Source organism: Pelophylax lessonae, assembly GCF_965119305.1.
Source record: "Pelophylax lessonae genome assembly, chromosome: 1".
NCBI classification, from domain to species: domain Eukaryota; kingdom Metazoa; phylum Chordata; class Amphibia; order Anura; family Ranidae; genus Pelophylax; species Pelophylax lessonae.
This window is the reverse complement of record NC_138768.1, coordinates 493,688,085-493,704,525: the sequence shown is the minus strand read 5'-3', so window position 1 is coordinate 493,704,525 and position 16,441 is coordinate 493,688,085. Positions and strand designations below refer to the sequence as shown.

Below are 16,441 nucleotides of genomic sequence, written 5' to 3'. Positions count from 1 at the left end.
CCCTTAAAAAAAGCTCTGGTGTCACCAATTACCTTAAGAAATCACATAATTAGTGAAATTATGTCCACCTGTGTGCAATATAAGTGTCACATGATCGGTCATTACATATACACACCTTTTTTGAAATGCCCCAGAGGCTGCAACACCCAAGCAAGAGGCACCACTAACCAAACACTGCCATGAAGACAAGACCAAGGAACTCTCCAAACAAGTAATGGACAACGATGTTGAAAAGTACTAGTCAGGGTTAGGTTATAAAAAAAATATCCAAATCTTTGATGATCCCCAGGAGGACCATCAAATCGATCATAACCAAATGCAAAGAACATGGCACAACAGCAAACCTGCGAAGAGACGGTCGCCCACCAAAACTCATGGACCGGGCAAGAAGGGCATTAAATCAGAGAGGCAGCACAGAGACCTAAGGTAACCCCGGAGGAGCTGCAGAGTTCCACAGTAGAGACTGGAGTATCTGTACATAGGACGACAATAAGCTGTACGCTCCATAGTTGGGCTTTATGGCAGAGTGGCCAGAAGAAAGTCATTACTTTCAGCAAAAAACAAAATGGCACGTTTGGAGTTTGCGAAAAGGCATGTGGAAGACTCCCTAAATGTATGGAGGAAGGTGCTCTGATCTGATGAGACTAAAACTGAACTTTTTGGCCATCAAAGAAAAATGCTATTTCTGGCACAAACCCAACATATCACTTCACCCAAAGAACACCATCCCCAAAGTGAAACATGGTGGTGGCAGCATCATGCTGTGGGGATGTATTTCAGCATCTGGGACTTGGAAACTGGTCAGAGTTGAGGGAAAGATGGATGGTGCTAAATACAGGGATATGCTTGAGCAAAACCTCTACCACTTCGTGTGTGATTTGAGGCAAGGACGGAGGTTCACCTTCAAGCAAGACAATGACCCCAAACACACTGCTAAAGCAACACTTGAGTGGCTTAAGGGGAAACATGTAAATGTGTTGGAATGCCCTAGCCAAAGCCTAGACCTCAATCCAATAGAAAATCTAGAATAGACTTAAAGATTGCTGTTCACAAGCGCAAACCATCGAACATGAAGGAGCTGGAGCAGTTTTGCAAGGAGGAATAGGCAAAAATCCCAGAAGTAAGATGTTGCAAGCTTATAGAGACTTATCCAAAGTGACTTGGAGCTGTGATTGCTGCAAAAGGTGGCTCTAAAAAGTATTGACTTTAGGGGGGTGAAGTTATGCATGTTGACTTTTTATAATATATATATATATATATATATATATATATATATATATATATACACACACACATACACGGAGTGACGATTTAGGGGAGAAGTATGGCCAAAGCTTTTTTTAGCTATACTTCTCCCGTGGGTCACAGGAGGGAAGTTAGTACTGCACTACCAAAGCTAGTCCAGACTCTAAAATGATCCTGGTTAGGATCATTTGGTTGGGATCCACCCAGAAGCCTGGACCGACTACTGCTCAAACTCTTTGTGAGCCACTGAGACGGCAACTCCCGTCCCCTCCACAGCACAGCACTCCAGTGAAGGCTGGAGGAGCACAGCAGAAGAGAGCACCTAGGAGAGTATGATGTTTTTGTTTTTCCAATTACCATACTTTTCGGAATGGACTGTAAAAAACTGTACTGTAATTATCATGGTTGAGAATCCACTTGTCAGGCCAGAGCTCCCGTATTTTCCCCTGAACAGATTCCTGTAGCCGTTCCACAAGTAACGTTGGCTTACAGTTGTACCAAGTTCTATGAACTCCTAGTAAACTGTCCCCTTGTGATTACATAAAAAAAAAAACACACCAGCATGAGAGTACAAAGGTTCACACAGCCCACATTTGCATTTGTCCTTTACGTTTTGGCTGCCCACTTCTTAAGTCATTGTGGACATCTTCCCGCCTCTCCCTAAACTGCCTATGCCATTAAAAACACTAAATATCCTAATATAATGTTCACCATAAGCTTGTAGTAACAGAGCTAAAGTTTCACTTTTGCTTAATTTCATTCAAAATCTGATGTTCATCTGCTGCTCCAGATTCCGGTCACTTATGTTATACCAACAGCAAAACGCACACGTGTTATTTTTACTACTATGCAAAGACTGAGTTAGCTGGTCTGCGACCCAGGCGAGTGCAAGTTAGCACATGTCAAAACATGCTCGATTGGTAATGGCTGTGTGACTTACTTAACAAAAAGCTACACTGAGGGCATTTCAGGAATTAATATGATTACCTTATATTATATATATATATATATATATATATATATATATATATATACACAGTGGGTACGAAAAGTATTCAGACTCCCCTTAAATTTTTCACTCTTTGTTATATTGCAGCCATTTGCTAAAATCATTTAAGTTCATTCTTCTTCCTCATGAATGTACACATAGCACCCCATACTGACAGAAAAACACAGAATTGTTGACATTGTTGCAGATTTATTAAAAAAGAAAAACTGAAATATCACATGGTCCTAAGTATTCAGACCCTTTGCTCAGTATTTAGTAGAAGCCCCCTTTTGATCCAATACAGCCAGGAGTCTTTTTGGGAAAGATGCAACAAGTCTTTCACACCTGGATTTGGGGATCCTCTGCCATTCCTCCTTGCAGATCCTCTTCAGTTCTGTCAGGTTGGATGGTAAACGTTGGTTGACAGCCATTTTTAGGTCTCTCCAGAGATGCTCAATTGGGTTTAAGTCAGGGCTCTGGCTGGGCCATTCAAGAACAGTCACGGAGTTGTTGTGAAGCCCCTCCTTCGTTATTTTAGCTGTGTGCTTAGGGTCATTGTCTTGTTGGAAGGTAAACCTTCGGCCCAGTCTGAGGTCCAGAGCACTCTGGAGAAGGTTTTTGTCCAGGATATCCCTGTACTTGGCCGCATTCATCTTTCCCTCGATTGCAACCAGTCGTCCTGTCCCTGCAGCTGAAAAACACCCCCACAGCATGATGCTGCCACCACCATGCTTCACCGTTGGGACTGTATTGGACAGGTGATGAGCAGTGCCTGGTTTTCTCCACACATAACGCTTAGAATTAAGGCCAAAAAGTTCTATTTTGGTCTCATCAGACCAGAGAATCTTATTTCTCACCATCTTGGAGTCCTTCAGGTGTTTTTTAGCAAACTCCATGCGGGCTTTCATGTGTCTTGAGGAGAGGCTTCCGTCGGGCCACTCTGCCATAAAGCCCCGGCTGGTGGAGGGCTGCAGTGATGGTTGACTTTCTACAACTTTCTCCCATCTCCTGACTGCATCTCTGGAGCTCAGCCACAGTGATCTTTGGGTTCTTCTTTACCTCTCTCACCAAGGCTCTTCTCCCCCGATAGCTCAGTTTGGCCGGACGGCCAGCTCTGGGAAGGGTTTTGGTCGTCCCAAACGTCTTCCATTTGAGGATTATGGAGGCCACTGTGCTCTTAGGAACCTTAAGTGCAGCAGAAATCTTTTTGTAACCTTGGCCAGATCTGTGCCTTGCCATAATTCTGTCTCTGAGCTCTTCAGGCAGTTCCTTTGACCTCATGATTCTCATTTTGCTCTGACATGCATTGTGATCTGGAAGGTCTTATATAGACAGGTGTGTGGCTTTCCTAATCAAGTCCAATCAGTATAATCAAACACAGCTGGACTCAAATGAAGGCGTAGAACCATCTCAAGGATGATCAGAAGAAATAGAAAGCACCTGAGTTAAATATATGAGTGTCACAGCAAAGGGTCTGAATACTTAGGACCATGTGATATTTCAGTTTTTCTTTTTTAATAAATCTGCAACAATGTCAACAATTCTGTGTTTTTCTGTCAGTATGGGGTGCTATGTGTACATTCATGAGGAAGAAGAATGAACTTAAATGATTTTAGCAAATGGCTGCAATATAACAAAGAGTAAAAAATTTAAGAGGGTCTGAATACTTTTCGTACCCACTGTGTGTATATATATATATATATATATATATATATATATATATATATATATACACACACACACACACACACACACACACACACACACACACACATAACCTCTTGAAAAAATAGTAGTGATTGTGTCTTCTGCCATATTTCCCACTTACTTTCTTCGTAATTGCAAAACAAAACGTTGCCTTTTTGTTTATTTATCAGAATCAGATGACCAAAGAACCAAAATAAAGGCAGGGATTAGTGGCGTGCAGAAGTTATTTTATGTGCTTTTTTAGGTGTGCAATTTCTAAATAAGTGCATCTTCTGCCACTCTAAAACAAATGGATAGCTGACACATTTCAAAAATGCTTACCTTTTTAGTATTTTCAGAATATGACCGAGATTTGCCCCTTTCCTTCTTCGTATTTACAGGAGAAAATGTTGCCTTGTTAGTTTCTTTTTCAGAATCAGACGACGAAAGAGCCCGTTTTACTGGTTTAGATGGCTTTTCTTCACTATGGATACTGTCACTATCACTGTCTGCAGAGTTTCCCTTTTCAGCTTTTTCTTTTTTTTTTTTCTCCTCTTCTTCCTTTTCCTCTTCCCTTAACCTACGTAACTGCTCCTCTTGCTCCCTTCGACGGCGTTCTTCAAGATCTCGTTGCCTTTCTTCATCTCTCTTCTTCCACTCACTTATGCGATCTGGTGAACTATCACTAAAGGAAAAATGAATCCAGGTAATACTGTTATCACTGCACTAGGTGCAACAATGTTCTACACGGTTTCACAATCTAGCAACTTTGTACTGATAAGCATTTGATTTTTTTTTGTTCCAAAAGGAAATCAGTGTGCTCCTCTTGGTATTATTTCATCTGAGAAGGTACTCATTTTTCCAGGAAAAGAAAAACATAGAACTACTATCCAGAAGCATCTTTGCAGACTATTACATAGTTGCATAGTAGTTGAGGTTGAAGAAAGACAATAGTCCATCCAGTTCAACCTGTGTAAGTGTGTGTGGCCGTAATCATCTCTCATACCCCTGAATGTTCTGATCATTGAGATGTACATCCAAGAGTCTTTTGCAAGCCACCATACTACCCGCAGAAACCACCTCTTGTGGTAGAGAATTCCACAATCCTGTAGCCCTAACAGTAAAGAACCCCCTGCGTTGCCTGAGGTTTAAACGCTTCTCCTCTAATCGCATTGTACGCCCTCGAGTCCTCATGCAATCCTTTCGACTGAATAGCTTTTTTTTTTATGCTATCACCATTGAGATATTTATAAATTGCTATCAGTCCCCTCTCAGGCGTCTTTTCTATAGGGAGAATAAATCAAGCGATTGTAGACGCTCTTCATAATTAAGGTCCTCCAATCCCCTAATTAGTTTAGTTGCCCTTCTCTGGACTCTCTCCAGCTCCAAAACATCCCTCCTGAGGACTGGCGACCAGAACTGGACAGAATACTCCAGATGTGGTCGGACCAGAGTTTTATAAAGTGGTAGGATTATAGTTTTATCTCTGGAATACATCCCTTTCTTTATGCATGCTAATAATCTGCCGGCTTTGGCAGCTGCCGCTTGACATTGCATGCTATTGCTTTGTCTATCCTCTACCAAGACTCCCAGATCTTTCTCCATTTTTGATTCCCCCAAAGGTTCCCCCCCTAAAGTGTATTGTGCTTTTATGTTTTTAGTCCCCAAGTGCAAAACCTTATACTTCTCCACATTAAACCTAATTTGCCATGTCGTTGCCCACTCTGTTATTTTGTTCAGGTCATTCTGTAGGATATCTGCTTCATGCCGTGCAGTTATTGCCCTGCCCAGTTTTGTGTCATCTGCAAAAACTGATATAGAACTACTGATCCCGTCCTCAATGCTGTTTATGAATAAATTGAACAGGGTTGGTCCCAGGACTGAGCCTTGGAAGACCCCACTTACCACCTCAGACCAGTCTGAGTATGCGTTATTACCACCCTTTAGACACGCCCTTTTAGCCAGTTCCGTATCCAAGAGCAAACCTTGCGGTCGATGCCTGCAGACCTTATTTTATAGATTAAACGCTTGTGGGGAACTGTATCAAACGCCTTAGCGAAATCCAGGTACACCACATCCACTGGTCTCCCCCTATTACAGATTCTAATTATCAATTAGTGCAATTCTGAAGCCCATGTGACTGACTGGAATTTAGAAAACGTATATGTTCAATGTTCTATTTAAGACCAAAGAGGCAAGATCTCTTCAAATGGCCAATTTGTGTACCAAGTTACAGAATCAGTTTCAGGAAGTTTCAAATTGTGAGAGCATTTTTTTTTTTTTGACAAATATTTAAATACAAATGCAAGAAATATTGCTTTTAAATACGAGTTTATTTGATATTCATCCTTCGGAAAGTATTTCAGATATACATGAGGAAAAAGGGGATGAATTTTAAATTCAGTGGTCCTCTATTGGAATATATTGAATGCACACAGTGTAGTGGCAAGGAATTTATCTTCACATCCTCTCAAGAAGAGAAGACTCCCCGCAGAACATTAAAGCCTCGTACACACGCGCCGATTGTTGGCCAACCGATCGGCCGTCTTTTGTCCAGTGTTGTTGTGTTGGTTGAAATGTGCTCTAGACTGCACATGAATTTTGTCGGCCAACAACAACCAACTGCAGAAGTGATGTCATGGTTTACTTTTCGTGTGTTTTTTCTTCTCTAAGCATGCCCAGTCTTGCTCATCACATTTTTGTCTGCCGAAATCTGTACTGACTGAAGAACAATCGGCCATTCTGGTGACAGCCAACAAAAATTTAATAGCATGCACACCAGATTTTGTTCGGCCGAAAAGTCGCAGTCGGTTGTCTAAAGCATCATACTGACAAGACGACAATCGGCCGATCGGACATTGGCCGAAAATTCACAGCCAACAATCGGTGGCGTGTGTACGAGGCTTTAGACAGCAGATTTTCTCTATTTTTGTTGGCTGAGTTGATCACTAAATTGAAAATATCAAGCTTACCTGTCACTGCTTGAAGTGGTTAACTGGTTTGCTTTGGATAACCGTCCTTGAAATTTTGGACCAGATTTTTGCACTATAAGAAAATAGAAAAAGATCTCAGTGCACACAGTACTTTCCTTAATAGGAAAAACAATGTAATGGCAATTATAGTGCTCCTACATGATCTGGAGGTTTTATGTGCTTTCTTCGCAGTCTTTTCTGAGGAAGATGAGGAAGACTGTTGCTTATGATCAGTCTCTTCACCATGAGAGACAGATTTTGAATCTGATTTTGAATCGGATTCAGAATTATTCATAACCTGCCATACACGAAAGAGGAAAAAACAAAATAAGTGCATGCAAATGAATTATTTACTATACACACACAAACTAATATAGATAGATTATATATATTTTCAATTTTGAGCACCAGCACTTTTGGAAGAATTACAAAATATAGTCATTGCAGACTATAAGGACTTTTTCACTTGGCACTTTATTTATATGAACTTTAGTTATTACTTTACTTGCACATCATAAGTTATTACGTTTCCATATTGTATTTATATTTGTATAGTTTTGGGTGGTATTTATTTGATTACATTACATGAGGCAATATTAGGTTGATATATATTATTGTTTAGGCAAAGAAAAACACTTTAGGAGCACTATCATATTATTAATTTTTCACCAACTATATTCATTATCTTTTATGCACTTGTCACTTTAAGCACTCTTTATATAAAAGGAGCAGCACTGATATATACATTACTAAACAATTCTCAAGGTATTTACCTTTGCTAACAGCAGCAGCCCACACTTTGAGCATAACACTTCCATAGCCACCCACCTTGGCTTTTGAGACATATAGTTATTTTTATATATTTGGGTAATACAACAATTCTTATTCCTAAGCACGGGTTCATTTACACTTATACATACATACAGAGACACAAAAAAAAAAATCACTTTCTAACCTTGTTTTTTTGCCTGGAGTTTGCTGCCCTCAAAATTGTCCGAGGTTTTCTGGTTTCTTCTATGGTAAAATCCTGAGTTTGTAAAACACAAGGGGAAAAAAAAAAACTATAAAAACTTAAAAACAAAAAACAAAAATAACACTTCAGCGAGCAATTTACAACAGTGAGTTACAAGTGTTGGGCTGTGTGAGAGAATACAAATTGGTCTCCTACTTTGGATGACACATCATCTTTACTAGCTTGCGTGGATTTTTAAAATCCCTATTCAAACAAATCATGGACACACTATGCATTAAATGTTTATTGGAGAAATAACGGAATTTTTGTAAAATCTTACCTGTAAAATTCCTTTCTCTGAGTCCTCCGACAGTCGCCGCCTCTTCATATTCGTCACATATGGGGTATTAGACTTTGCTCCGAAGGAGTAGCTAGGCAACAGAATATGTTAACAATAAAGCTTTAACATATCCCACCCTCAAGGGGTGGTCCCCTCAGTCAATACCCTCCTACTTCCTGCAACCATATCTCAGTTTTAGTGGAATAGCAGTAGAGTATACATTCAAACCCCAAAAGAGGGGCGGGGGCGGCGACTGTCGGAGGACTCAGAGAAAGGAATTTTACAGGTAAGATTTTACAAAAATTCCGTTTTCTCTTACGTCCTCCGACAGTCGCCGCCTCTTCATATTCGTCACATATGGGGACGTCCCAAAGCAGTGCAAACATGAGGAGTGGGAAACGCGTCCGCGCCGAAAGGCAACGCAGTCTCCACATCAAAGAAAGGAACCTTACCAAAGGAAGGAAACCAGCTGGGCAACAGCAAAAATAAGTGCTCAACAGGAGCAACAACCCAGGAAAAGACAAAAAACCAGGGGATACAAAAAACTATCCCAACAGCCAGGAGTCCCCAACAAGGGACCCTATGGAACAGCCGCACTAAGAACCTTGCGGCCAAAGGAAGCATCCGCCGATGCCTGAACATCTACTTTGTAGAATTTCGTGAAAGTGTGCACGGTCGACCAGGTCGCCGCCTTACACACCTGGGCTACAGAAGCCCCATGACGGCAGGCCCAAGACGTACTCAGAGACCTAGTAGAGTGCGCCTTCACAGGCACAGGGGGAACCTTCCCCTGCAAGGCATAGGCCTGTTCAATGGTCTGCCTGATCCATTTGGCGATGGTAGAGGCCGAAGCCGCCATGCCCTTCCGAGGACCCTCTGGAAGAACAAACAAGGAGTCCGTCTTACGAAAAGACTCAGTCGATTTAAGGTAAACCCTTATCGCCCGAACAACATCCAGAGAGTGCAATCTCACCTCCTTTGGATGTTTCGGCTTCGTGCACAACGAAGGCAAAACAATATCCTCGTTAAGATGGAATTCCGAAACTCGTTTCGGCAGAAAAGAAGGATTAGGTCGCAAGACCACCTTATCCAAATGAACAACCAGGTACGGAGACTTGCAGGACAAAGCCGCCAGTTCCGACACTCTGCGAGCCGAAGTGATCGCCACCAGAAAGGCGACCTTTTTGGACAACATAGACAACGAGATCTCCCTGATCTGTTCAAAAGGGGCACGTTGTAACACAGATAGAACGAGATTCAAGTCCCAAGGGGGCAAAGGATCCCTCCTAGGAGGAACCAGATGCCGCACACCCTGAATAAAAGTGCCAACCAAGGAGTTGGAAGCCACGGGACGTTGAAACAGAACGGCCAGCGCAGACACCTGACCCTTTATCGTAGCCAGCGCCAAACGCTGATCGACACCCGTCTGAAGGAAAGACAGCACACGGGAAACCGAGTACGTGCGGGGTGAAAACCCCCTGGACTCACACCAGGCAAAATAGGCCTTCCAAGTACGGTAATAAACCTTCCCCGAGGAAGACTTCCTCGCGTTGATCAAAGTATGAACGACCTCTGGAGAGAGACCCTTCTCCTTCAGGACCTCGGTCTCAACAGCCAGGCCGTCAAAGCCAGCGACTGTAAAGCAGGATGGTAAATCGGTCCTTGAGACAGTAGATCGTCTCGAAGAGGCAGACGCCAAGGGGCGTCGACCGCCAGATTCACGAGGTCTGCGTACCAGGACCGGCGAGGCCAGTCCGGTGCCACAAGAATCACCGTGCTGCGTTCCGAGTGTAACCTGCGAAGGAACCTGGACAGCAACTGAATCGGTGGAAACGCGTACATCAGCCTGTACTGATGCCACGGGGCCACTAACGCGTCCGACGCGTCTGCCCGAGGGTCGCGCGTCCTTGCCACGAACCTCTTCACCTTGTAGTTGAGGCGAGACGCGAACAGGTCCACATCTGGAAGACCCCACTTCGCGCACAACATCTGGAAGACAGCCGGGTGGAGAGACCATTCCCCCTGATCCAGGGTCTGGCGACTCAGAGAGTCCGCCTGCCAGTTCTCCACTCCCGGAATGTGAACCGCCGTTATCGCCGGGACATGAGTCTCGGCCCAAGACAGAATGTCGGCCACTTCTCGAGCCGCTCGGGCACTCCTGGTGCCCCCTTGGTGGTTGATGTAGGCCACCGCCGTGGCATTGTCCGTCTGCACCCGAACCGGGCAGCCCTGCAGCCGGTCCGTCCAGCGATGAAGACAGAGCCTTATCGCACGCAATTCCAGAATGTTGATCGGGAGGGAAGACTCCCCCTCCGACCAAGTTCCCTGGGCGGACAGAACGCCCAGAACACCACCCCAGCCCGACAGGCTGGCATCCGTGGTGATTACCGTCCACGAGATCGGACGAAACGACTTGCCCCCGGACACCAACGGGGACTGGAGCCACCACAGAAGGTTTTCCCTGGTGCGATGACTCAACGAGATCTGAAGATCCAGAGATTGAGGTCGCCCGTCCCACCTGGACAGGATCTCCGCTTGGAGACCCCGCGTGTGAAACTGCGCGAAAGGAATCGCCTCGAAGGCCGAGACCATCAATCCCAGACATCTCATACACGTCCGCAGAGACGAGTGTGGAACGTCCCTGAGGGACCTGACTTCCTCCTGAAGAGTCCTGAGTTTGTCTTCCGGCAGGAAGACCTTCGCCTGCACCGAGTCCAGTATCATTCCCAGATAGGGGAGACGAACCGACGGACTCAGTGTCGACTTTGGAACATTTATCGTCCAACCAAACTCCTGCAGAGTTTGCATTGTGACAGACAGGTCCTCCTCCAGACCCTGTCTGGTCGCAGACCGAACCAGAATGTCGTCCAGATACCCCAGGACAGAAATGCCCTGGGCCCTCAATAATGCCAGAACCGGTGCAAGCACCTTGGTGAAGACCCGCGGAGCCGAGGCGAGACCAAAGGGCAACGCCACGAACTGGTAGTGATCCTCCGCAATGGCAAATCGAAGGTATCTCTGATGACCCTCGAATATGGGGATGTGAAGGTACGCATCCTTCAAATCGATGGAGGCCATGAATTCCCCCGGAACCAGGGCAGCCACCACCGAGCGCAGGGATTCCATGCGGAACTTGCGAACCCGCACAGAGCGGTTCAGAGCTTTCAAGTCCAGAATCGGACGAACCTTGCCCTCCTTCCTGGGCACGGTGAACAGATTGGAATAAAACCCCCGAAATCTGTCCCGATGAGGCACCGGAACCACCACTCCCTGAGCCCTCAGGTCCCGCACCGCCAGGTGCAGATCCCGCAGGCGCTCTGGAGACAGTTGGAGATTTGAGGAAAAAAATCTGCTCTCCGGCCGAGAGAGAAACTCGATCTTGTAACCAGATCGAACGATTTCCAGACCCCATCTGTCCCGCACAGGGGCCAACCAGGGCTGAAGAAAACCGAGCAAGCGTCCCCCCACCCCAAAACTGGGTGAGGGCGCCCCTTCAGGCCGAACTGTTATGGGCCGCAGGTCCGGATTGGCCGGACTTCTGTTTCCCAGACCAGGGCTTCTTCTGAGAGCCTTGGCCTTTGAACGGTTTGCCCTTGTAGTGCGGCCGAAAGGCACGAAAGGACCCCTGAGGGGGCCGAAAATTAGCATGCTTCTTCCCAGAAGCCCCCTTAGCCTTGGGGAAATGGGGCAAGAGAGTGCTCTTACCCCCGGTGATCCCCTTAATCAACACATCCAGGGACTCCCCAAAAAGGCGAGACCCATCATAAGGCAGATTGGCTAAGGTCTTACGTGAAGATTGGTCCACCGACCAACATTTCAACCAAACCAGGCGGCGAGACAACACCGCCACGCTGTGCACACGTGCAGCCAACGGAATCAGGTCCAGGTCCGCATCACACAGATACATGACACCCTGGTGGATCTGATCCACCATATCCAGGGTCGCCGCCGAGGCCGAATCGGCCACTAGGACGCGCCTAAGCATCTGCGTCCAACTTGCGATCGCCTGGGCCGCCATGAGAGAAGCAAACAGAGCCTTAAGCATAGAACCCGTAACAGAATAAGTATGACGGGCAAGAGACTCCAGTCTCCTATCCGTGGCATCACGGAAAACAGGGGAACCCTCTGCAGGAATCGCAGTGGCTTTGTTCAAAACCGCAATTGCATGATCCACTGGCGGAGGCACACACCACCGTTCATCAGTGGCAGGCGAGAAAGGATAACGCAGCTTGAATTTACTTGGTACCGCAAAAGGCTTGCGCAGATCGCGCCATTGATCCTTAACAGCGCGCTGAAAATCAGCATTGCAGGGAAAAACCTGCGGCGTCCTGCGTTTTCTCTGCGTCCCATAAGCCGCCAAGGCAGCGGGGGGACACACTTCGTCCTGCAAACGTAGCGTCTGCTTAATGGAAGCAATCAACTCATCCATGATTGCAAGCTCTTCAGGCGAGCCAGGGGGAGAATTATCAACCCCCTCAACTTCAGCCTCTACCTCAGACCCCACCAGATCTAGAGAGGAGCGGGACCCCGATAAGGAGGTCCCTGCCAGAACAGCCCCATCACCTTCACCCTCAGAATCAGAGGACAGAGCAACTCTGGGCCGTTTAGTAGATTGAGCAGCCACCAGCATTTGCACCTGGGCAGCAAGGCCAGCCACAATAGTGGCCAAATCCCCCCCTGGGGGGGAAACAGCGGTCCCCTGGCTTTCCACCAATACTGTAGGAAACTTGCCCTCCTGAGAATCCATTGCCCCTGTAATGCCAGACAACCAAGGGTTAACTGCCCCCTTTTAGCAAGCGCGGCAAGCGCAGCCCACCGCACCACACTCAGGCACAATGAGACCCCCACAGGGAATATACAAACTGAGTACAGGCAATGGATGACAAGAACAGAAGGATAAAACCTGAGGAGACCCCGCTGCTGCTGCTGCCTCGATCGGTGTTCCTGGAAAGAGGAAGTGATGCTGCCAGAGCGCTCTATGTAAGCCTATGGAGGCTACAAGAAAATGGCCGCCGTGCATGTAAACCATGCGGCCGGAGCGGGCGCCGGTAAAATGGCGTCGTTTGGCGCCGAAAACGCCGCTCCACAGTGCATAAAAACACACACATTACATCCCAATATATGGATACATGTTAGATCGCCGCAGCGATCGCTGTATATGCCCAAACATGCCAAGAAAAAACATGCCCCACAGCACACAGCTTCTCACACTGCCCAGCCTGACACACTCAGTGTCATACAGCTCCCCCCCCCCCCCCTTGCAGCCCACAGCATGCAGCCGAGAGATAGGGAGACAAGCAGTGTGATTAAAGGCAGGTTACACAGTCCCAGACTGAGACCCCCCCCAGACAGACAGGTCCCCACATAAATACACTTACCTCACATGGCGTGGGGAACCCGCACAGGCGAACAAGCCGCTGCACATGAGGCAGGGAGAGTCGCAATTCAAGACGCACACAATGGAGGTTAAGAAACCGCACAGCGTCCGGTGAGGTAGCCACCTCACCAATCATCCCTGCACCGAACAGGGATGGGTCGTTCACTGTGCCAGGAGCGTTACCTGGCTGAACGCTCGATGGCAGACTGGGAAGCCACTGACCCACGACCTGCGACCAGGGGGATCAGCCCGAGACCCAGTCCGCATGATCCTCTTCGTCCGAAGAACTAACTAATGCTGACAAAAATAACAGCTAAGTAAAGGTAGAGAGAAAAACTCAAACAAAATATTAAAAAGAAGAAAGAGTCTGGGACAAAAAGTCCCAGCACAGAGAGAGCCAGCCACTCCTGACAAGCTAGACATTAAAACTGAGATATGGTTGCAGGAAGTAGGAGGGTATTGACTGAGGGGACCACCCCTTGAGGGTGGGATATGTTAAAGCTTTATTGTTAACATATTCTGTTGCCTAGCTACTCCTTCGGAGCAAAGTCTAATACCCCATATGTGACGAATATGAAGAGGCGGCGACTGTCGGAGGACGTAAGAGAAAATAGGAATTATGTACTGAGTTTAAAACCGTGTACTGAGTTTAAAACCGTGTAACTGTAGTTTATACTGCAACCTGCAGGAAACTAAATAGGTACAACAAATATTCCACACCTAGAGCCTATAACCCTTCCTCTTTGACAGCCATGTCCAAAGTCTGGCCTGTGGGCCGCTTTAATACGGCCCGACAGGAAATTTGTAAAAGTCTATTGTTGTGGCCCCTGTGAATCCCCGAGCGCTGCTCAGGACCCCAGGGATCTCTGGATCTTTCAACACCGTGGGACTGCACTTATGCCATACGAGTTCTTTTACCATTAATTTTATACATCCTCCTATATATTCTATGGTTTTGAATAACTTATACTCAAAATGATGGTCCATCCCTGCCCGCTGCATCCAGTTCCGGTTATTCCTGTTACTTGTGAATACACGATTGTTAACACCCATCGCCCCCGCCCCCGCCCCCACCAGCTTTATATTCCTTGCTCAATATGGCCTCTGACTTAATTAGGCCTCAGAGCCTAATTAGGGAACAATAAAAAAAAACACAAATAAATCCAGCGCAAGTATGAAAGGACCAGCGCCCTCTCCATGATAATTGGCATAACACCTGGGGGTCAAGTAGCAGTTGTGTGGTAACAAAACACACCAGAAGGGATGTACAAAAGTATCAGTCACACAGGGGTAAAAAATATATAAGCGTTATATGAACCCACCGATGATTACTGATGGCAGCAATAATCGTCATGAATGATGCCAATTATAGTACAAAAAAGGGAAAAATGAATAAACGTCCAAACAGTCTACGCCTGCACCATCACCCAAGAGATAATAGTCGAAAATATATACGCTGTAAAAAGGGCTATACCGGTGCTGGACCAACCAATATGAGAGACAGAGATCAAACGAAAAGGAATATAAAATATACTTTTATTGTGGATACAACTAGTAAAATGCTGTACACAATTAGTACAGTTGGACAAAAAACTAAATATACATAAAGACAATGGACATGTGTGGACCTCTTAACACCCTACCCACACCCAGCCCCAAACAGGTAAATAAAGAAATGCCCTATAGTGGCGCAAGCTAAGGGTGTCCAATGCATTTCGCCTACTCTGCTTCTTCAGGGAAGGGTAGGTGTAGAAGATTCACAATATTGTTACACTAACAAAAAAGAAAAGAGAAAAACATACATACAATGTATATATAGAAAAATTGATTTTTGTAAAATCTTACCGTAAAATCCTTTTCTCTTAAGCTCATTGACAGACGCAGTCCTCTTGATTAATATCAAATCGGGTTATACTGCCCTCTACAGGAGTAGGACACTAGGCAGAAGGAAAACGTTCTGGCCACACCTTAGGGGCAGTCCCAGAGGGCATATCCTCTCCCTCTCTGCTACAGGATGTTAGTTAGGTCACAAAGCAGTGTCAGAGAATTTAACCCAACCCAACTCAAAAGTAGAGGGGCGGGTACTGCGTCTGTCAATGAGCTTAAGAGAAAAGGATTTTACGGTAAGATTTTACAAAATTTCATTTTTCTCTGTCGCTCAGTGACAGACGCAGTCCTCTTGATTAATATCAAATTGGGACGTCCCAAAGCAGTGCCACAAATGAGGGGTGGGATAACAGAAATCAAAATTTAAATCCAGAAGGCCCAACCGGTGCCGACTAGAAGTCTTAAAGGCTCATCAAACCAAAGGATGAGACTCAACTGAAAACCCAACAGAAAAAAACCCTCGAGGTAGACCAATGGTCTCCTCAAATTGCGGCCTGCAAAACCTTGCGGCCAAAAGAGGCATCCGCCGATGCCAACACATCAACTTTATAAAATTTTGTAAAGGTATGAACCGACGACCAGGTAGCCGCCTTGCAAACCTGGACCACTGACGCCTGATGGCGGAAGACCCAGGAAGCACTGAGCGCCCGAGTGGAGTGCGCCTTAACAGGGAACGGAGGATTCCGACCCTTAATAGAATAAGCCTGTACCACCGTCTGTCTGATCCATCTGGAGATAGTCGCGGCAGATGCAGGCAACCCTTTTTTGGGGCCATCCGTGATCACAAAAAGTGAATCCGTTTTACGAAACCAGTCCGTAGTTTTCAAGTATACCCTGAACCACATCCAAGGAATGTAACGCAAACTCCCGAGGATGACTGGGCTTAGGACCCAAGGAAGGTAGCACAATATCTTCATTCAGATGGAAATCTGAAACCACCTTAGGAAGGAAGGATGGATTCGGACGAAGAACCACCTTATCCCTATGAACCACC

General features: G+C 46.0%; 1 protein-coding gene across 1 annotated transcript in view; it reads right to left on the bottom strand.

Moving 5' to 3' along the window:
• HDGFL2 (HDGF like 2) overlaps window positions 1-16,441 on the bottom strand; it is a gene marked incomplete at its 3' end in the record, with an annotated part of 529,328 nt that overhangs the window by 386,358 nt on the left and 126,529 nt on the right. The window contains exons 6-9 of the mRNA XM_082254985.1: window positions 7,847-7,918; window positions 7,051-7,189; window positions 6,892-6,964; window positions 4,262-4,604 (exon numbers count right to left, since the gene is read on the bottom strand). Coding sequence (XP_082111111.1) covers window positions 4,262-4,604; window positions 6,892-6,964; window positions 7,051-7,189; window positions 7,847-7,918 — 627 coding nt within the window. The remainder of the gene's footprint in view (window positions 1-4,261; window positions 4,605-6,891; window positions 6,965-7,050; window positions 7,190-7,846; window positions 7,919-16,441) is intronic.